This window comes from Phyllopteryx taeniolatus, chromosome 4 (assembly GCF_024500385.1).
Source record: "Phyllopteryx taeniolatus isolate TA_2022b chromosome 4, UOR_Ptae_1.2, whole genome shotgun sequence".
Taxonomy (NCBI): domain Eukaryota; kingdom Metazoa; phylum Chordata; class Actinopteri; order Syngnathiformes; family Syngnathidae; genus Phyllopteryx; species Phyllopteryx taeniolatus.
This window is the reverse complement of record NC_084505.1, coordinates 27981677-28005043: the sequence shown is the minus strand read 5'-3', so window position 1 is coordinate 28005043 and position 23367 is coordinate 27981677. Positions and strand designations below refer to the sequence as shown.

Sequence of the window (23367 nt, the reverse complement as noted above, 5' to 3'; positions counted from 1 at the left end):
ACAGCTGGGATAGGCTCCAGCACGCCCGCGACCCTAGTGAGGAGAAGCGGCTCAGAAAATGGATGGATGGATGATTGCAATGTTGCAGGCACGTTGCCGCCGCCAGCCTTGCCCGTCAAAGTTTGCGCTCATGCTGAGCCCCTGACAAGAGAAAAGGCTTAAATACTTAACAAAAGCAAACTGTAGATAAGTCATCTTCTCAAACACTATTTCAAAGGTCTAAGAGCCATGAGTAAAGCAATTAAAAAACAATGAGCTGATAATGTGCAATGAAGCATTACAGCTATCAATTTTTTATGACATGGCCCTACTCAAATATATCTAACCTAACTAATTTCACTCATTTTTGTCTAAAAAAACCCAAAAAACATAGACTTTGAATCTTGAGGCGACATAACGCCGTGAGGCTCCCGCAGAGTCAATAAGAGGTAGGTGGAGTTATACGACATTTCTCGGACTGTTGAAGTGTTCAAGAGAGTTAATAGTTTTCCTCGAGCTATTTTCAACACTTAAATTGGTGAATAACTTGTGAAAATAACAGACCACATGTGGACTGACAATCGCTATCGATTTGTACAAAAATATATATATATATAAGAATTGAATTGATCATGTTTGGACATACGAGGTTTCTGCCTGACAGCGACAATAATATACAACCCCAATTCCAATGAAGTTGGGACGTTGTGTTAAACAAATAAAAACAGAATACAATGATTTGCAAATCCTGTTCGACTTATATTTAATTGTATACACTACAAAGACAAGGTATTTAATGTTCAAACTGATGCACGATTGTTTTTAGCAAATAATCATTAACTTAGAATTTTATGGCTGCAACAGGTTCTAAGAAAAGCTGGGACAGGTGACAAAAAAGAGTGAGAAAGTTGAGGAATGCTCATCAAACACCTGTTTGGAACATCCCACAGGTGAACAGGCTAATTGGGAACAAGTGGGTGCCATGATTGGGTAGAAAGGGCTCAGTCATTCACAAGCAAAGATGGGGCGAGGTTCACCTCTTTGTGAACAAGTGCGTGAGAAAATAGTCGAACAGTTTAAGGACAATGTTCCTCAACGTACAATTGCAAGGAATTTAGGGATTTTATCATCTACGGTCCATAACATCATCAAAAGGTTCAGAGAATCTAGAGAAATCACTGAATGTAAGCGGCGAGGCCGAAAACCAACATTGAATGCCCGTGACCTTCAATCCCTCAGGCGACACTGCATCAAAAACCGACATGAATGTGTAAAGGATATCACCGCATGGGCTCAGGAACACTTCAGAAAACCAATGTCAGTAAATATAGTTCGACGCTACATCCGTAAGTGCAACTTGAAACTCTACTATGCAGAGCAAAAGCCATTTATCAACAACACCCAGAAACGCCGTCTGCTTCTCTGGGCTCGAGCTCATTTAAGATGGACTGACGCAAAGTGGAAAAGTGTTCTGTGGCCCGACGAGTCCACATTTCAAATTGTTTTTGGAAATTGTGGACGTCATGTCCTCCGGGCCAAAGAGGAAAAGAACCATGCGGACTGTTATTGATGCATCTGTGATGGTACGGGGCTGTGTTAGTGCCAATGGCATGGGTAACTTACACATCTGTGAAGGCCCATTCATACAGTCCATACAGGTTTTGGAGAAACATATGCTGCCATCCAAGCAACGTCTTTTTCATGGACGCCCCTGCTTATTTCAGCAAGACAATGCCAAACCACATTCTGCACGTGTTACAACAGCGTGGCTTGGTAGTAAAAGAGTGTGGGTACTAGACTGGCCTGCCTGGAGTCCAGACCTGTCTCCCATTGAAAATGTGCGGCGAATTATGAAGCGTAAAATACGACAACGGAGACCCCGGACTGTTGAACAGCTGAAGCTGTACATCAAGCAAGAATGGGAAATAATTCCACCTGGAAAGCTTCAACAATTAGTCTCCTCAGTTCCCAAACGTTTATTGAATGTTGTTAAAAGAAAAGGTGATGTAACAGTGGTAAACATGACCCCGTCCCAGCTTTTTGGGAACGTGTTGCAGCCATCAAATTCTAAGTTCATGATTATTTGCTAAAAACAATCAAGTTTATCAGTTTGAACATTACATATCTTGTCTTTGTAGTGTATTCAATTAAATATAGGTTGAACATGATTTGCAAATCATTGTATTGTTTTTATTTATGTTTAACAATACGTCCCAACTTCATTGGAATTGGGGTTGTACTTCTTGCAATGTGTCCGTGCGTGAACGGGTCCTTTGTCTGTCTTTTCACCCGCTTCCTCTCACACCGTCTACATCAGTCCGCTGAGTGGACTGCGAGCTCGACTCCACTCCTCATCCTCTGTTCCTAACTTTTTGAAATTTCAATTCCTGGCACCTGTCAAAGAAAACGACTGCCCAGAAACAAAGAGCAGGTACACATGTATATCAAATAATCATACCAATGTCTGTGTGAAGATATGTGCTTCATAGGCTCCTCAAACTTCTTCGGTACATGTAGTGTAGTTTGTGTATTTTCACGGCAGACCATTGTGTCACATTCTTTTTAGAGATGTAGCAGCCCTCTATGTATCAAGTGCAGAATATGATGTTGGAGAAAGCCCTTTGCGCAGTCACCGACACTCCTGGAGGCAGCAGATCTTCCTGCGAGTCGCAACCCCTCAGAAAAACACAGATGTCAATGGTAAGAATCCTGAGCAACTGGTGAAGTTCGGCCTTGAACGGAGATATTTACAGTTTTTTCTTCCATCACCGGAAAAGAACGGAAATGGGACAAAATAAATTGTGACAACTGTTTTATTTATGAGCCAGGTCAAACCTACACAATAAAGACAATGCAAGATTAAAAAAGGTTTTCTCATAAAACATACACCTGCATGCAGTAATAGAGTCTTTCCACTTTGTGTCACTCTTTCGTTTGAAATGATGTTGACATGCAGTAAGAGGAGTGGGAGGAGTAGTGTACAGGTACAAAGAGGATTGTCCTCCTTGTTGTGAGATCATTATTTCATAATTGTCACAGCCAGTATGGATTGCCTGCATATTAAAATGCAATATTTTTTCCTACTGTTTAAATTGGTTCATCAATAAACATGCATCATGAATGCATCAAGAAACATTTCTGTAGGTTTTAAACTTGACTGATAACTTCAGTCATTCTAATCTCAGCAGATCTTCTGTACACACACAAATGTCCTTCTTACTCACTAGTGGGAATCATGCTTGTGCCTGCCCGTCTTCAGATCCTGTGTTGTGATAATTATGCTGCATGTACCGTCCGTGTAGCTTTGTGAGTGTGTGTGACATTGAGTTGTTGACAGATGAGCTTGTTTAGTATGTCACACTGTCCCATCGGTATGAAAAATCTACTGTTAAAAATTAACCTAGAGAAAAATGTTCCACAGACAACAAAAGCTCCTAATGCTTATCTGGCTCACAAAAAAAGTAAATGTATCATATTGGTGTTTTTTTTTTTGTATACTGTAAGAAAAAGAAGTGACTTTCAGCTTTTTCCTGCCAGGGGTCGCCACATCAGACAAGCAAAAAGTCCCAAAAATAAAAAGTGTAGACTTATTTAAATTTCCACATTTTGCCAGTTCATTTCTGGGGCGGCACAGTGGACGACTGGTTAGCATCACAGTTCTGAGGATGCGGGTTCAAATCCGGCCTCGCCTGTGTGAAGTTTGCATGTTTTCCCCGTGCCTGCCTGGCTTTTCTCCGGCTACTCCGGTTTCCTCCCACATCCCAAAAACATGCATGCTATGTTGATTCAAGACTCGAATATGGTGGTACTGACTTACATTTGTTCAAGTGTCATGGAAGGTGGATAAACCTTCAATGTGATGGACTTTGTATCAGCTGCTTGAATTGTGTGTATTAATTTATGCGTGTGCATACACGCCTGAGATCGTGGGTGTGTCACTGTATTTATGTGTTAGGGAGGGCAGCGGTGTCTCAAGGTTGTGGTGACTGTCCACATCGACAGCGTCAAAGGAAAGCGCCAGCCTTGTTGACACACTTTGCATGGTGTGTTTGTATGTAAGGGAGAGATGAAGTTATAAGTTGGAGTGTTTATTCAAGGTTGTGCCCTTACTGCAGTGACTTTTTTTCTCAAAGCAGCATTTCATAATGCCAGATTTGAAATCATGTTGATGGTACCCTGGTTTCTAAGGACAGTAGCGTTCTTAGTATTGCCATGACAACCCCATATAATTCAGTTGTATCGCTCAATGATAGCACCAACCTTTATATTCACTGTTGTGTGCCGTGTCGTACCATCTTTTATTAGTCTATAGCATATACATTCATAGCTGCTTATTTGCCTTCTGACCATTTCTTTACCGTCCGCACGCTTGTTCTGTCCATTTGTATTTAACACAGCAGCTTTACAGTACATCGACGTAGGGGAGGCTGGTTGCAAAAAGGAAGAAGCATCAGTTTAATTGTACCTAGTGCGTATATACAAATGCAAGTGTATGATTGGAGTAAGGGCCTTGGGAGGTATTGTCTTATGAAGACTGTGAGTGTGTGCGCACATTTATTGTGACACACACGCACTGCTGAAGACTTTTGTAGAAGTGGTATAGCAGTCTGTGTTTGTCTAACAAATACATGTCTCTCTGAGACGTATGTGCTCGTGTGTTGAGTGCCTCATGTTTGTTGAGTGACTGTGGTGAATGTTTCAGCACATCTTTGCAAGCCTCCCTGACACAGACAGAAGGTCCACATCGACGTTGCCCTCATGTCACACAAAGAACAGTATTGTCATCGTGTGTCTGTGTGTGTGTGTGTGTGTGTGTATTGTATTGAAGTACCCTATTTGTAGGTGAAGTACCATCTGGCTAGTTGTCACCGGATGTCCTTCTTCCAGACAACACAGGGTATTTTGAGGTTTGGGATCCACCCTGTACTTTAGGGTGGAGTCTCACATTATTTTTTTTTTGTTTTGTATTCTTGGTGTGTGTTGCACCCATCTGTGTCAAAATATACTTATCTATGTTTAGCTTTATTTTTTATTTTCCATGAGTGTCTCAAAGGTTTGAGAGAAGAAGAGAGATGCCAGTTGTGTTCAAGTATCAAAGGAGCACTTACATTAGAGCTAGGTTATGATGATTGTATTTATTTATTTATTGATACTGCACATTGTTTTTCACCACACGTGTGTGTATACACAGTATATAAATATGTATGTATGTATATATATATATATATATATATATGTATATATACACATTGTTTTTTGTTTTCGTTTTTTGTTAAGCTTGTGAGATTTGTAAACAATGCTGAGATTCGTACAGTCACAGCTAAAAACATTGGCACACCAGCCATGACTGGATTGTATTTAATTGTATATATTTGTATTTAAAAAAATAATAATTAAAAAAAACATAATTTTCTCATTATTCTGGCATTTAGCACATAGATTTTTTTTTCTTCTTCTAATTGACCTAAAACAAGAAACGTTTAGTCTGATTTCATGTCAGGCAGTCAGGGGGGAAAAAAAAGCATATTTCTTTTAAGACAATCATGGCTAAAATAAATTGGCACCGTTTTTAGCCATGACTGTATGTCTGACGATGATTGAGCATTTATTAATGTATTTTTATTTGATGATTTATCATTTGTCAATTTGGTGATCATTTTCAATTTGTATTGCTTGGAGTAGTGGAAATTGTAAATTTGTTGACCTTTTTGGAGATGCTCATTTTCTAATTCATTTTCTATTCTAATTTCAAAATAAATTGACCCTTATGAAATAATCTATAATCAGTTTTGGGCTGGGAGGCACGGTGGACGACTGGTTAGAGCGTCTGCCTCACAGTTCTGAGGACCGGGGTTCAAATCCCATCCCCGCCTGTGTGGAGTTTGCATGTTCTCCCCGTGCCTGCGTGGGTTTTCTCCGGGCACTCCGCTTTCCTCCCACATCCCAAAAACATACATGGTAGGTTAATTGAAGACTCTAAATTGCCCGTAGGTGTGAATGTCAGTGCGAATGGTTGTTTGTTTGTATGTGCCCTGCAATTGGCTGGCAACCAGTTCAGGGTGTACCCCGCCTCCTGCCCGATGACAGCTGGGATAGGCTCCAGCACGCCCGCGACCCTAGTGAGGAGAAGCGGCTCAGAAAATGGATGGATGAAGTTTTGTGCACAAGCTATCACCATCATAACAGCTTTATTTACTATACTTATTAGCATAGTACTCACTGTTATACATGGGTTAAGAGAGGTTACCGTAATTACTATATGATAAAAGTACACTAAAGTAAAACTACTCACCCTTTGAAGATGTCTGGCATACACAAAATGGAGAGCAATTTATTGACAAGTTTCTCTTGTCGTTTCAGCAAGTCATTAGCCATTATTGTTATAAGTTATAGGGCATTTACTTGATTGTTTATGTTCCATTTCTCGTTCTGTAGTTCAACACACTTTTCCTTTTTGCCATCCTAAAAAACACGTCACATTTGACATTTTACATCATGATGATCAACTCCCAAGTTCTGAATTTTGAACTATAAGCTCCTGGAAAAGTTGGTTGAACTCCAGATTGTACGATGGGTATTCAACTTTGAGATTCCGCAGTATTGACAGACCGTCTGTTATTAAATTTGTATCGATTAACGATGTGAGACGTGTATTTGCACTGAGCACTTTTATAATAGTCTTCATTCAAACATTTCCCTGGTAATTGGCGTAGCAAACACCTAAGTTGGTCTCAATGTTTTCTGACCTGATATCATGCCGTAAAATCTTGTCTTTCAGAGCGTGGAGACGGCCTAGATGGGGGTCGGGCATGTGGGGGCCAAGCTGTCGGTGCAGGAAGTGTGGACTTGTCCATGAGGGCGCTGCCCGAAGTGAGAACCAGAAGGAGCAAAGAGGAGCTGAGGGAACTATGGAGGACAGCCATCCTGCAACAGATCCTCCTGCAGAGGATGGAACGAGAGAACCAGAAACTACAGGGTGAGTTGAACGAATGAAGGGTGGTAGAACTGACAAAACACTTTCCCAACAAGTATTTGTGCACACAAGTACAGTGTATACAACAGTATTTATGATGTTGTGCTAATAATAAATGTTACACAAGTCTTATCCTCATCTCTGGCAGTCAGGCCTTCCGAGATATGCTTACACATGCATAATTAGTGATTAAGTGCACGTTTTGTTTTTTTGGTTTTTTAAACTCACCTCAAACTAACACATTATAGGCATATAGAGGCATTTTTTACGTTTTGTTTGTGTTTTTTGTTGGCACTTGGCACATCCAAGGGTGTGTTAAATGCCCCACCCATTTCCTGACCTAGTTGGCTTGTATCAACACACAGCTAAGTTTTTGCCACACCCCTGACGGCTTTATTGCCTGCTCAGGAAGGTGATGATATTAGATGCGGGTCAAGTGTGATGTAAGAAAATCAAGTCTGATCTTTGACAACTCTCTTATTTAACTTTTCCTATCTCTATCACACGCACATGCTGAACACAAATTCTTCAGTTGTTTTTTTTCCCTCTGTGAGGGTGAGAAATGCCTTTATGGCAGTTGTGTGTCTGCGTGGAACTTGGTTCCCTGTCGCTGTTTTCTAACCATTTTTCCACCACGTAGTACTCTGTGGAATAACATTTAATTCCAACGACTGACACAGTACCTCCTCGGAACCACCAAAGTACAGTCAGGCATCTAAAGTCGAAAAGAAAAGGTTTCGGGAAGCTGTTCGATCTTTGTTTGTATTTCCCCACATAGGAAATAATGGCAATAGAAATTATACATTCAACTATCCAACTGCCACCATCATAAAACCATTATTAACTGTGAGGCAATTATTTGAAGGAGCATTTTTAAATCACTAATTGGCATAAAGGTGTAAATTAACCACTGTAAAAAAACAAAACACACTGAGGTTAGATTATTTTCCAAAATCAGTACTTATTTAAAGACTACCTGTTCAATTGAGATATGTACGAAATAGAAAAAAAGTGTGGGTCATTCTCACCTATCACGGTCCATATAAAATGAGCTCATGACACATGGATTGAAGCACAAACTTTGCCTGATGTGGAACAAGTTGAGTCATTTACAGTAAACTTGGTGGAAAAGCAGCAACTTATGTCTGTCTCGTCTACTTTATGGGTCAACTCTTTGTGTTTGTGTGTGTGCGTGCATCCATCTGTGCATGCGTCAGTCAGATCCTGGGTGGATTGTCCACAGTGCTTTTCGCGTGTTATCAAGGGAGGAGTTTTCCAGAGAAAGGCAGCTCTGGTATAAGAGAAGATAGGGATGTGCCGGCTTGACCACGAGTTGGGCTTACAACCAGGGAGCGTGTTCTAATGAACTTGACCCCAGCCTGCTGGTAAGAACAAAAGTGTCTATTCTTACTGTGTGACAGCTATCTTCTCTGTCCAAAAACTCTTTCCTCTTTTACTTATAAGGGTTTACAACCTTTATTGAGTCAAGGCACATTTACTGTCCATTTGAAAAATCTCATGACACACCACCAAACAAGTATATCACCTAGTATAAAAACTGACAAAATGATGATCTCATCTCAATTTACATACTCTGTGTGGAATCAGGTCCTGTTTAGTTGAACGCAACACTATTTGAGGAATAGAAGACACACACACACACTGCAACAGCCCTGAGTTTCTCTCTTGTTTGAGTTTTTATGGCAGTCATGCTTGAAAAGCTTTAACAAACCTAAATAATAACTTTCGGACCAATTGGGTGTAAAGTGAGATTGGATAATATCCTTTTCAACTGATCTCTGACTGCACACAACATTGACTTATAATACACCTTCCTGGCAGCCCCCAGCGTTCCGCTGTCAAATCAATCATGCTAAAACAACATGCGTGACAAGCATTTGGCAGCTAGCGAGCAAGTCGGTGGCTAGCGCAGCAAGCTAACAACGGCACTCTACATTAACAAACATCACGCACAGATGAACTCAAATGCACGATGCACAGAAGATCATATTAAAGTCCTTATAAACTTGGTCTATACCGACGGAGTCCCATCAAGTCAACAGGAATGAAAATAAAAACAGGAAACGAGAGCCTACCAAAATAACAGTGCCAAAAATGGCTAAACAAAGCAGCAGTTCTGCTCGATCATCCACATACTACTGTTGGTCATCTCCAACTTGTATGACACAAACATGCTGTACCACTCATAAATAGTTGAGTTTTCCACACCAACTGAGGCTTGCCTGTCTTAATTACCGTAATTTCTCGTGTATAATACACATTTTGTTCCCCAAAAAATTGGCAGAAGTCAGTAGTGTGCATTATACACGGTATAGGGGGAAATGGAGGGAAAAAAACCCACATTTTATAAATGTATGCCGCCATCTAGAAGTTATGAGAAATCTGTACACTTTCATTCCAATATGCCACTGCCACCTAGAGGTTATGAGACGTGTACACATTTTATTCTAATATGCCACCGCCACCTAGAGGTTATGAAAAAGGTGTAGCTTTCACTTTCAGTCCAATATGACAGGGATGCATATGACTGCATATATGTACAGTTGTGCTCATAAGTTTACATACCCTGGCAGAATTTGTGAAATTTATTTATTTATTTTTTAAATATGACTGACTGACTGAACAACAATCATTAATTTCTTTATGGTTATGTTTTGTTTAATGATTATGCTTGTCTGAAATGCTTGACAGTTTAATTTAAATCCCATTAAAATACAATTAAACATGTATTAATTAAATACGTATTAAACATGGGTGTGCATTATACACGAGAAATTACAGTAAACCTTGTTGCATGAAAAAAATGCCCAAGTTCGTTAGCAGCACGTTGGATGACTGGTTAGCAAATTTACCTCACAGTTCTGAGGACCCGGGTTCAAATCCAGCCTCGCCTGTGTGGAGTTTGCATGTTCTCCCCGTGACTGCATGGATTTTCTCCAGGCACTCCGCTTTCCTCCCACATCCCGAAAACATGCATGATAGTTTGATTGAGGACTCTAAATTGCCCATATGTGTGAATGTGAGTGCGAATGGTTGTTTGTTTTAAATGTGCCCTGCGATTGGCTGGCGACCAGTTCAGGGTGTACCCCGCCTCTCGCCCGAAGTCAGCTGGAACAGGCTCCACTCCAGCACGCCTGCGACCCACGTGAGGATAAGTTGTACGGAAAATGGATGGATGGATGGCACAAGTGCGGTGCAGTGAATGAAGGCTCGCATGACGTTATTCATTATGACAAGTGAAGCGCCAAAAATATTTTATGAGCTTTAGGACTGTTTTACTGTCATTCAACAATCAGTCAAACATTGTCACTCACACTTCAGCTTGTTACAGCTGGGCTATTATTACAATGACATCACAACACTCCTTGCCAATTCTTTTCGTGTGGGGGATTTCTTGTAATCACTTTGGTTGCTTAACACCTAATAATCCCATCTTTTCCTGGGGGTTTATGAAAACATTTTTGGATAAGGCTGTGGCCTTTTTCGCTCTTCCTCTCTCCTGTAGTGATGATGTCATTCTCAGCACATCTGCCAAGTTGCAGCTGGTCACTTTGTGAAGACCATGGAGGGAGAAAAGGAGAGTGAGAAAGCATTTGACAGACAAGACAAATAGAGAAACGAGTTGAGTTTCAACACGACAACGACAAGAGAAGAATGGGGCCGTGAGTTAAGAGATTGGGGAGGCAGCGAGAGGAAGGGTGTTGTCAAAAACAGGAACAGATTAGGGTCTGTGGGTGTGCCCTCACCTTCTTTGATGATGGCTGTTTACGGAAATTTACAAGTTGTCCATTTCAGTTATTTTGTATTTATTTATTTTTTTAACTGTGATAGTTCAGTCAGAGTCAATGGCTGCAAAGACAACTTGCTCAAAAAATGCAACCTTCTTAATAAATAAGCTGTGACCTGGTGCAAAAATCCATATTGGAATATGATTGATTATCCACTTTTATGCCTGTGGTCTATGGTGAATTCCCACCACAGGATGTTGTAAGAGCTGTGATCCCTACTGTAAATAAAGGTTTATTGATGGTAGCAAAAACATGCTCCTTATCTTGCTTCAGATGTTATTTCTGTGTCAGGGTTATTGGCAAACCTTTCCTCTAATATTTCCTGATGATGTTTTTTCTTCTGAGTTGCGATTGTGTATGGACTTTATTGCATTGAAGTCATTAAAATACATTTGATCAAGTAGAAAGTAGAACAACCTAAAGACAAATGACGAATGAAATGGTACTTTTTTAGTCGAACAGCGGCAACATATGAATTATGTGGTCACGCAACACAAGAATGCACGCTCACTTGCTACTGTAATGTTATTTGATTGTTTTATATTTATGGCCTAGAATGTTTTTTCATACAAATGTTTTACTCTAATAATGAAATACCAAGGTTACGGTTTGCGCTTCATGAACTACACTGCATAAAAATATAAACGTAGCACTTTGTTTTTTTGCTTCCATTTTTCATGAGCCAAACAGACTGAGATCTGAGAAGATCTGAGAATTTTTCTATGTACACAAAAAATGTCTCTTCAATATTGTCCACAAATCTGTCTGTCTCTGTTAGTGAGCAGTTCACAGGTGTGGCATATCAAGATGCTGATTAGACAGCATGGTTATTGCACAGGTATGCTTTAGGCTGCCCACAATAAAAGGCCACTCGAAAATGTGATGTCCTATCACACAGCACAATGCCACGAGCTTTAAAGGGGAAGGAAACACCCAAGGTTTGGGGGCAAGAATACATTCTATGTGCTCCCACTAGTCTAAACTAGTATTCCGATTAACATTGTGTTTGTAGAGTAAGAATTAAACAGAGAAATAAATAAATTAATTTTAGGCCGTAATATTGCCTTCTGCTGTCGATTAAAATTAACCTCACAAGTACTTGCATTGCGAATGTCGTGTGACCAAACACAGAAATTAGGTGTATGCTGCGATAACTAGCAGAACTACTAGTTGATTACATAATGGCTTGAACAACATTTTAGCAAGTTTGGTTCAAACCATCAAGTAATCAGAGAGAGAAATGGATCTTTTATGTACATAGAAAAACTTATAGTGTACTTTGAGTTCGGCTCATAAAAATGGGAGCAAAAGATGTTTATTTTTGTTCAGTTTAGTTGTAACGATACCTCACGCGGCACAGAAAGGCAAGAAAAACGTGTTACGTTGCCACCGTAGGAACGGAACTCTGTCGTTAACCGATGAGCCCCTTGTGCTGCTATTTGGCGACGATGCCAGGTGTTCCCAGTCACCCAGATGCAAGTGGCACCTGCCAAGTCACGTGACTGATGTGCGTTGTGTGTGTTGATGTTTTCAGCTTCTGAGAGCGATTTGCAGAACAAGCGTCTCAAGCTGGACTACGAGGAAATCACTCCGTGTCTGAAGGAGATCACACTGGTTTGGGAGAAGATGCTGGGAAGTCCTGGAAGGGCAAAGGTCAAATTTGACGGCGAAACCATACATGCGTCAGTTGCTCAAGGTGTGTTTACCTTTGTATATCAGTAGTGGCTTTGCCGCTATCTGCAAATATTGACCAAAGCTTAATGTATAATGCTCCTGACTGGAACTGTGTAATTCAGCGTCTCTTCTTATCAGCTCTGGCCCTTTCTCCCAGCACTGCAAAGGAATCTGAGTTGATCCCGTTCGTTCCCCTTTGAACTACTTTTGGTTTTTTTTCCCCATTCCAATTCTTTTGTCTAGCATACATGTTTTGCACCGAGAACAGGGGGACTCTCGTCTGCTACTACCTGAGTTAATACCTAACTGCATCCTGGTTGTTCTGCACCATGCGACAAATTCTAGTTATTCTAGTTGTAATGTATAGGATGGATGTAATTCCTGCTGCTATTATTTGACCAATTTGTCAAACAATTCTGTGAGAATAAATGGAAGTCTGGATTTTCAGAATAAATGTGTGAAGAAGACATTTCTAGATATTCTCATGGGGAAATGTAACATCCTTTCACTAGATAGTTTTTCTCAACTGACAACAGGTATTTTTTTGAGGAAAGCAGAAGCTGTAGACATGGTCTGCTGTCAATCAAACTTCCTCTACATCCTGTCCAACTTTTGTTCTACTGCCTACAGGGGTGCCGAGGCAGCATCGAGGCGAGATCTGGAAGTTCCTCTCTGAACAGTACCTGCTCAAGCAGACGGTCGCCTCTCGGCCACCGGCCAATGACGCGCCATACAAAGAGCTGCTCAAACAGCTCACCTCGCAACAGCACGCCATCCTCATAGATTTGGGTAACACAGTACACTAACTAGTGGAACCTCGGTTTTTGTCATTAATCCATTCCAGAAAGTCTGACTAAAACCAGATCCCATTAAAACCAAAGCAATATTTCCCAGAGAAAATAATGTCAATCCAATTGTGTTCCAGACACCCAAAGAATTAACAAAAAATCTATTTTATAGAGAATAGCTTGTTTTTGCCTTCAAAATTAAAGCACGCCACTATGTTAACAGTTATACCAGACTTTCTTTGGCCCGTTTATTTTGAACAGGATATGTTACGTCGATGTTGCCCGAGTGAAAGCTAGCACTGTGGAATACGCCGTGCCGTCAGTTGAACACAATTTACGAAATGCTTCGGATGAATGCGAAGGATGATGCTCACTCAACAAGAAACAAAGGCAGACTGAGTCCCAAGCACATGGCATGGCGCATCAATTCTGGGAAATGAATGGCCGAGTCGCACTTTTGATTTTAAAATGTGTATTTATTTTTTATTTTTTTACCAATCTGAGCGGAGACGAAACGGTATGCAAACTGGGACAAAATTGCAACAAACAAGTTAGTCAAAACCCAGATCATACGAAGACGAGACATGATTCGAAAACTGAGGTTCTCCTGTACGATATGCAGTCAAGTTAGAACGAGACCTCAACATCAGGTAATCCTGCACAAGTAATGACATCCAACACGGGATAATAAGTCTGTCTTCGACTGACAGCAAAGATATTGCTAATATCAATTGTTAATTGTTGTGGTACCAGTTTGCAGATGCAAAATGTGTCTGTAGTATTTCTACATAAGTCGGGCATGTTTACATACATTAGATAAGTCTTAATTCAGAATTTTGATTAGGTTGTGCATGTGTACCTGACGTTTCCAGTACGTGTGAATAAATGTCCTTTGTTGAGCTTTCGCCCTATATCTTACACATATTCATGTCAACGTCTTTGATAGGACTATTGTTTTTAACCTCCTCCTTTTAACTTTCCACCCCAAACCCACACACGCGTAGTGGCATGCACCCCACCTAATATCCTCCCAACACCTACGCTTAATCACCTACAGCAGTTTACCGTGAACACATGTAGCCCAAAGACCTAAATAAAGCGAGGTGAGATGAGGAAGACGTACAATTTACCACTGTAAGGTGCAGCCGCCCTACACCAGCCTACTATGCACGATACACGCGCACACTTTTCCTTCAGGCAGGGGAGGGAGTCGTGGCGTAGTCACAAGCAAACAAAAAAAGAAAAAAGCCCCCACAGCACATTCCACACATTCGTGCTCATACAGTTGCCATTGTCTTTGCCGTCTCTCACTGTAAGTGAAGAAGTCGTCCGCCGCAATCCGCACACACCTGCCAATTATAAACGCATCCACCTCGGGATGACTTTTAGCAGTCCTCATTATGTTGTCATTTTTTCAAAGGAGACATGTCATGCCAACTGGTTCACATTAAGCCTTTTGAAGGACGGTATCCGCACTGCACAAAGCCGCATTCATGCACGTTTTTTTTGAACATGTTTGTAAGCATGACACTGTGGAATGGGTTAACACGTAAAGTGAAAAGTGAAGGTGAGGTGATTCACGCGCACACCGAAAGGCTTTGGGATCTGAGTCTGCGTTTGATATCCAGTAAATGACGTAAACGCTGTTTCTATTTCGTCCATTAATCTCTGGTAACAAGTGGTAACCACGTCTCGCAGGGTAAGTGTTATGTGACTTTTGTCCCCTCTCTCAGGTCGCACTTTTCCCACTCATCCCTATTTCCAAACCCAGCTGGGGGCAGGACAACTGTCTCTGTATAATATCCTGAAGGCATACTCGCTGTTGGACCCTGAGGTAGAAAATGGCTTCTGTACACATAACAGAATCATCAACTGTCTCTTTAATATTTTCCCCTTCTCTGCATAAATGTCACGTTTGTCTTGTCGATCCTGCGCTTTAGGTTGGGTACTGCCAGGGCTTGTCCTTCATCGCTGGAGTTTTGCTTTTACACATGGGGGAAGAAGACGCATTCAACATGCTGAAATTTCTCATGTATGATGTCGGCCTCCGCAAACAGTACAGGCCCGATATGATTATCCTGCAGGTAAAATGAACAAGCAATCAATACTTAATTTTTCTATAATTAAGGGATTATTGGATCATTTATTTATGATTGCACAATAGATGTGACTGCAGGCCACTATTTATTCACACTCATCTCGCCGTCTTGGTGATAAAATCACTGTGAAGAAAGTGTATTGATCCCATTCCGATGCCAATATTCGAGGGATTATGTTAGTCTGCTCCGAACAAAGCTAAACAATTTTAATAAAGCGAAGCCACACCATAAGTAACCTATGTTGGTTTAAAATCAGACATGCAAGTTTGATTGGCTTTATTTTCAGTCTATTTAAATGACCTGTTCATTTACTGTATATACTTGTGTACTTAATTGCTCAAAAAATTATATTTACAATAAATAATGTGTCATTGTTTTTCTATTTATGCCAGTGAGGCATAGTGACAGATGAATGGTGTTCTATCAGATGGCAGGAAGTAAATACAGTAATTAATGTATCCACCTTTTGTGACATTCTTGTTTGTTGGTGTGCTGTCAGATTTTTCAATTGTAAAATATGTTCCTCGGCTCCATAAAGGTTGGCAATCACTGCTCTAGTCAGAGCGTGTATTCTAATCAGTCAGGTCAAACCAACATTACAACGTAACAGAAATAATGGGTCCTAATTTACTGTAATTACTTTATTTTTAATTAAATGACTGCACCCACGCTGAAACTGTAGAGCATGATTCGACGGAACGGCGGCATGTTTACGTCCAACCGTTCGTGGTACCGCTAGCTTGCTAGGCTACATAACATTTTATTGCCTGCTTGCGAGCCGTATCGTATTCAAAGTACGTGAACGTACCTCAAGCGAGCCTTAAACGAACGTCCTCTCCTGTCCTGAGCCCCGGTGACCACCAACACACGTTTTCCTCCATTTTGTCCTTATAATACAAAGTCGGCGCGCTCCACTCTTGTCCTCGTCGCCACGGTAACGAGTGTATCTGGTCGCATTTGAGTGGACAAGATAAAGCCCAATCATCGTAAGAAACGGGATGCGTTGGTATCGGAATCCAAGATTTTATTGCAGTAGTCTGACAGTGCAATCGTGAAAGAGCAAATTTGTCTTGTAGTCTGATCCGGGCATTACGTGTTGTCTGTCTCAGACGTGTTGTCTGTTCCACACTGCCGAGGTTTATTTTTTTAATTATTATTATTTTTTTTTAAATAACTTCTTTGGCTGTCCGATACTTACAGTACTACGTCAAAAGACACGCGACAAGGCTAAAAATAAACTCGCTTTTGGATTCAAATGTGCACGCGGCGACGCGGAGTTAATGTCTTTTGCGGACGCCATTGATCGAATCGGTGAATTATGACATTAAAGCCGATCTGCATAAAATGCTAAATATCGGCCGATACCGATCAGCCCGATCAAATCGGTGTAAAGTCTAGCTACAAGTAAATATCTCGGTGAAGTGAGGGAAATGTGTTCAACCTGTGTTTCATGTGTGCTTCCTCCAAGATTCAGATGTACCAGTTGTCTCGTCTGCTTCATGACTATCACCGGGATCTCTACAGCCACCTGGAGCAACAGGAGATCGGGCCCAGCCTGTACGCCACGCCGTGGTTCCTCACCGCCTTCGCCTCACACTTCCCCCTCGGCTTCGTGGCCAGAGTCTTTGGTAAGATTTATTCTTCTGTTCTGATGGAGAACAACGTGGTGGAGTAGTCGTCGGCATGTCTGCCTCGCATTCGAGAGGTCCGAAGTTTGAATACGGGCGCGGGTCCTCCTGTGTGGAGTTTGCATTTTTCTTTGGGTACTCCGGCTTCTTCACACTCCCAAAAACAGGTTCTATGAAGTCTGTAGTGTCCGAGGACGCGAATGTGAGTGGTCGCTCGTCTTTATGTGCCCCGCGATTGGCGAGTGACCAGTCCAGGGTGTACCCCGCCTCTCGATCAAAGGATCGGCTCCAGCTCACCTGCGATGCTACAAAAAATGGATGGATGGAAAACTTCAATTCCGCTAAATCATCTGCATGTTGGATACTGTGCAGATGCCATCCAGCCGTCATTTTTGTCCACTTATCCAAGGTCGGGTCGCAACACCCTTTCTAATTTATATGCATTTCTTTTTTGTTGTGTTTTTTATTGTTGTCCTCCATGCCAAGTCATCAGACGATCAAATCTTATCCAACTGTAAGTTGTTTACAAGCCGGTGTTTTCCTCGTGATCTTTTTTTTTTTATGTAGGTAAATGGCGCCGTCACACCCACACTCCTGTGTCTTGTCTGTACTTTCCCTTGTTACTTCATCTCCTTTTTTTCACGCCCGCTTTCTTAGATGGTGCTCAATTACTGAATGAGACTCAGTATCTCCTCAGGCTCATCTGAGTGTGTGTGTGTGTGTGTGTGCGTTGGTTTTGTATGTTGGGCTTGATGCCTCCACTCCCATTTCTTTTAAATGTTTGTACGTTCTCATGTAACTCTCACCACACCCTTATACATTCAAAGCATGCATTCACACACCGACTCTGGCCAACCATATCTTGCCACAAGTTATTGACGCCAATGAATTGATGAATTGTTTAAAGAGGAAAATCTTACGTCTCCAATCGGCCCATGTTGTGCATTTATTACATTCGACTGGTCACGTTTTGGCCTTTTCTGTTTTCTTCCCCTTGTCAGATATGTTGTTCCTCCAGGGGCCAGAGGTCATCTTCAAGGTGGCCTTGAGTCTCTTAGGGAGCCACAAGCCTTTGATCTTGCAACATGACAGCCTGGAGTCCATTGTGGACTTCATCAAGACCACGCTGCCTAACCTGGGCCTGGTGCAGATGGAGAAAACAATCAATCAGGTGAGAGCGACGAAAGCAAGCACCAAACTCTTTCCTCTTCGTTTCTTGACTTGCATCATTCAGAAAGTTTTTTGCTGTTGATGAATATGTTAACAAAGGAGTGTCTGCAGCAGCCAACAAGAAGTTTAAAACATTTGGGCTGAAGGAACACTCATCTCCTTGTGTCAACGACGCTGCCACAAGCTCCTCCAATTTCTTGGTTACCGTAGTGACGGGTGCCTCCTTTCCATAAAGTGCGAGTGTTTTTGTGAAATGGAACTGCGGTGTTGACAGCGGTGCCTCGGCTTTCAAGTGTGAGCGCTCGGTGTGGTCGCTCAGCTGTGAGAGCTGCGCTTCATCTCTTTCCTGCTCTCGCAAGCTTGTTTGAACTCGCTGCGGTCTCAAAGCCACTTCCACCCATCCGTGGACAGCCCGCTTTTTTGTCGAGGCTGCAGTTATCTGCTTTATAGGTCAAATTTAAAGGATCCGAGGAAGGTTATAAATATCTTTTTGTTTAATTTCTCGCTTCAGGTCAATAAGCACACCTTACATCTAGCCTGTCTGGCTATGGCAGTATTGCCGGAAGTCACTCCATGGCCAAAACGTAATCTCTCAGCCAGATGTGTTGACACTGATGAGCAAGTTCTCATAGGAAATGTATCGTATGAAACAAAACATACTGTAATTGGTACAACACCGACTGTTTTAAGGACTGTGTAAAAACTGAGGTTGTTTTAATCTTTGCTGTTAATGAAAACATACCCTAACGCTTGTTTCACAAGCGCTACCATTAGCGCCAAACGCAAAATAGATGGCGAATCAAGAGACTCACAGGTGTGTTGTGCTCATGTTAGCTGGTTTAACCTCCTTTTCGGTACTTTTTTCCCTGTGCACAGAAAAACCCCAAATGCAAAATTTGTATCATAACAACATGAATGACGCTGCCTTTGGAGCCCAATATTCACACGGTCCAAACCAAGAGCCGATGTATGTTCCGTCGGACAGTGTGAACATTCCATAAATAGTTTCCATTTCTCGCTGTGCAGTGTACCTGGCTTTTACCTTATAAGATGACAAAAAATACAGTATAAAATGGTCTTAATTTTTTGGGTTTTTTTTGTTTTAATTGATGAATTAGTGGGCGTCTATTATACATTTCTACTTAGGGGTCTGATGGCGAATAACCGTAGATGTGTGCACAGTGTTAAATGTACAGACGAAATGCTCGCAGTCCCCTGCGGTTCAGTCCACAGGTGTGATTTTGCATTTCTTGCCAGTAACAACATTACATCATAACGACACAGGGAACGAAATTCTTCACGTCCTGTGACGATGTGAGCCGCTAATGGGTGGAGCTCATTTAGCCTCCTGCATTAGCATTAGTGGTGAAAGGAACTAGAAAAACACTGAAAATCATCAGTATTGCGCTCTAAAAGAGTTGAATGACTCATTATTTACCCCTTCAGCCCTTATTTGTCCTCCTTGTCATCATTTTGACTAATACGTAGTGTGATGGTAATTTGTACCCTTGTATGAGTCAGACATGTTATCGGGTAGCTCCGGAAGTATGCGTTGACTTTATAATTTAAAATAAAATACAAAGTAGTGGCAAGTGACATGCAGTAGCTTGCAGGTAATTTCCCTTCGGTACCATCTGGTCACACATCATGTTGCCTAAAGGGAGCCTGATGTGTGACTCACATTTCCTCCTCAACTGTACGCCAGTGGGTTTCAAAGATGGTGCAAGAGTGACAAAGTGGCTCAAGCGATGCTTTTAAAAGAAATACACGTACAAAAAAAACAACAACAGTGGAACACAATATGCCGTCTTGACCTCTGATTTGTTTGGATTTCAAAACAATTGAAAATACAAATTGAATAAGTCCGTTTCGGGGTCAAACAGTTGCGGCCCATATTTGTCCCTGACAGTATAATCTAATGTATACATATTTATCCCATAAGATATAGTATTGGACCTTTTCTAAGAGATCTGGAAGGTCAAGTAGCCTACATCTACAGTACATACTAAAATACAAATGTGTTCAAAATGTCAATCAATGACAAACTAAAACCAGGTCACAGACTCATTTTGACTTGCGTTGTGCGTAAAACATTGGAAAAAAATGGACTTTGATTGAAGGGGAGCTTTGATTATGATATTAATTATGTATTACTCGTGCACTCACTGTCGTTGTCTCGCCATGCTGCACTATTTGCATATACTGCCCACTCATGCCAGAGTAGCATCTGCTCCATTTGCACACTGTTTGAAGAGTATCTGTAACATTTGCACAATCAACAGATTGTGTCCCAGATTATCGCACTACTCGTCACTTTAAACCGCATACACTCCTTGAAGTCTCAGCGCCCTTTGCACAATGGTCATTGCACCGGACTATTGCAATATTAGTCATTCGAACTGCTCTAAGTGCTAGAGGACTTTTTGCACAATTGTTTTTTGTCAATGTCTCTGTCACCAAAGTGTTCTGTAAATTGACTGTCTGTTGTACTAGAGCGGCTCCAACTACCGGAGACAAATTCCTTGTGTGTTTTGGACATACTTGGCAAATAAAGACGATTCTGATTCTGAAACAACAAAACCCTCCCAAGTGACGACACGCATGGCAGCAAGCCAGTCAGCAGCTCATCGGTTATCGCTCGCAGCAAACATTAGCATTCCACTTGTTGAGGTAGTAGCACAAATGTTGTGCCTGATTGCAGGTTTGTGAGATGGATGTCTCCAAGCAGCTCCAGGCGTATGAGGTGGAGTACCACGTCCTGCAGGATGAACTCCTGGACACGCCCCCGACCCTCAATCAACACCAGCGCGCCGCACAGCTGGAGAGGACCAATCAGAGCCTGAGACAGCAGAACCTCGATCTCCTCGAGGAGCTGCAGGTCCATACAGTACACTCGGCACTTTAACATTCATTCGTCCATTCTCTACCGCAGGGATTCTCACTCAGCTGTTATAATTCCGCATGTCTGCATCCTTCATCTCCTCAAAGGTAAACAATGTCTTGATTCAGCACTTTCCTAAAAAGAAGAGATGCAAGGGAAGTGAAATTAATTGAAGGCCGTAGCACCCAGCCTGACTGTGGCTTTTGTGTGTGGGGTTATCGTGAGAATCTAAAGATTTCACATAACTCCTGTAAACGACAAACAATGGCCAAGAGGACTGTCAGCGCTTCCTTTCTCCCCAATAAAGCTCGTGTGCCAGAGGATCCCGATAACGAGTTCGACTCGTTATGTGAGGAAACGGACGTGGCCGAAAAAGGCAAGAAATTCTCTTTTCGTGATGAATGTCTGCGAAGACGAGGAAATTTCAATATTTACTTTGCGAGTCGATTTACAGTGTGCTGCCTGAAATCTGCTTGCCTACCTGAATTTTAAAGTGATATTGAATTTGACTGGTTTCATTTTTGTACATGCAGTTGTCATGAACGTGGAGTTAATGTTAAACAAATCTGATCTTACTGTGCTTTGTTTTCAATATCACGTCGAGTCGCGTTACACCACGGACCGGTCGCCAGTAAATGACAGGGCCCATGTAGACAAACGACCGTTCAAGCGCTTTCAACTTGTCACCCTCCAAGCCGCATTTTGCAATGGTTGCAAAGTCGCGACCCACTCTTATAGAAGTTAAGAACATTAAGACGATTTTAAAAATAGCCTACGAAGACATGATACAGAATATATTATATTTTGAAAAACGGTTGTCTGACTTGCTGCATTAGCATATTGCTAGCCAGGAGCTGAGCTACACTGTGTTTGTTGACGTCATCTACGAGTAGCTAGAGCGCAAGGGTGTAACATTTCCTGTCGCTTACTTATTATGTTCAGTGTGGGAGCTTGGTTGGTACGCCTCTGTACTGTACTGAAAAAAAACCACCCAAAATGGTTTGGCCATTTCAACCCAGAACCTGGGACTGAGGCAGACATGCTATCCACATGCGCCAGTGTGCTGCCCACTATTAGAACACGATTCTGTGTTTTTCCTCGATACCGGTGACCTCCATCCCCCCCGCCCTTTTCCCGTGCAGGTGTCGTACGCTCGGGTGTGCAGCCTCGAGAGTCGAGTGGCGGCGCTGGCGCAGTCAGAGAGCCGGCTGAAGGAGCGGGTTTCTTCTCTGGAGCTGGAGAAGCAGCAGCTGGCGAGCACGGCCACGCGCCTCAGCAACCTACTCGCCGCCCTTGGCATCCGAACGACTCCCGATGGCTGCAGACTGTCCCCGTCTGATGTGGAGATAAATGCGCCCGAAGTCACGGCGGGCGCTACGGTCGGCACACAAGCGGCGCAGGGGGATCGGACTTTGGACTCCCCGCGCAAACCCGCGCGTGTAACGGAGAAGGTGGTCAACGGACAAGGGGAGACTTGATTCTCGACATCTTTTGTCCTTCGTTTCACCTGCAGGCTTCTTTAATCAAACGAGGAGCGGGACGGAGAGAGGGAGAATCAGTATGAAAGCTCTTGTGTGATAAACAAGCATGTGATTTGACCAGCCTGTCCCAAAGATGGCACTGCCACCCACGGGCCTCACAGGAGCACTTGTACTTGTTTCTGTGAGCAGCTACAAGGAGCCAGCACACCGTGCAGCACTTTGTTCCCAAAGAACCAAAACGAGAGCATGCGTACGACTGAGGACATTTCACAAGTAAAACCGATTGAAAAGCCCAGAAAGACGCAAGCTTAATAAACCGTGGTGGCTCCTGCATTTCCTATTTCATTTGTGTTACAAGAGGAACAACAAAGGTCTGGAGTTGTGCCACCAGTCAGTCACTTTTTTGTTTTGTTTTAAATTTAAATTACCTCTTGAGTATGAACCCGTACTGTAACGGTTACACTGTATTCCTTCCACCACAGCTTCAGCCCTCAAGTCATGAATACAACTGCATGTGCGTGCGTGCACGCGCACTCGTTGCAACAATCAATTTGAGTTACACTGTAAACATTTTATCCCATGCATCTGTTTGTTTTATTTGAAATGATTTTTCTGTTATTGCCAATCTATACTTAAAATATATTCCATATCATTTCAACACATCTGAAACCGTTTTTTTTTTGTTGTTGTGTGGTTTGTGTGCACGTGCGCCTCTTGTCTAAACACGACAACTCTTTAAACACTATTTCTTTCATATAATAATTGAACATATAGTAATATATATATAGGGCGCAACATTTAAAGAAGAAACGCACACTTGTTTCCAGGAATTCCTCGTGGTTGAAGGGAGGGGCACAAAAAGCGCGTCAGGGCAAGTTTGTGTCT

At 42.1% G+C, this 23367-nt stretch overlaps 1 protein-coding gene across 6 annotated transcripts in view; it reads left to right on the top strand.

Moving 5' to 3' along the window:
• The window catches only part of tbc1d1 (TBC1 (tre-2/USP6, BUB2, cdc16) domain family, member 1), a 42506-nt gene extending 19366 nt beyond the window's left edge, over positions 1–23140 (top strand). For 3 of the 6 annotated variants that reach the window (XM_061771247.1, XM_061771252.1, XM_061771250.1), the window contains 11 exons: positions 2297–2410; positions 2546–2679; positions 6758–6955; positions 12296–12457; positions 13066–13224; positions 14957–15057; positions 15164–15307; positions 16791–16950; positions 17952–18121; positions 20822–20998; positions 22144–23140. In XM_061771247.1, the coding sequence (XP_061627231.1) occupies positions 2297–2410; positions 2546–2679; positions 6758–6955; positions 12296–12457; positions 13066–13224; positions 14957–15057; positions 15164–15307; positions 16791–16950; positions 17952–18121; positions 20822–20998; positions 22144–22479 (1855 nt within the window). In that variant the 3' untranslated portion in view covers positions 22480–23140. Of the gene's footprint in view, positions 1–2296; positions 2411–2545; positions 2680–6757; positions 6956–12295; positions 12458–13065; positions 13225–14956; positions 15058–15163; positions 15308–16790; positions 16951–17951; positions 18122–20821; positions 20999–21108; positions 21378–22143 lie in introns of those variants that run through there. The other 3 variants (XM_061771249.1, XM_061771248.1, XM_061771251.1) reach the window with 2 other exon arrangements.
• Positions 23141–23367: the final 227 nt, after the last annotated feature.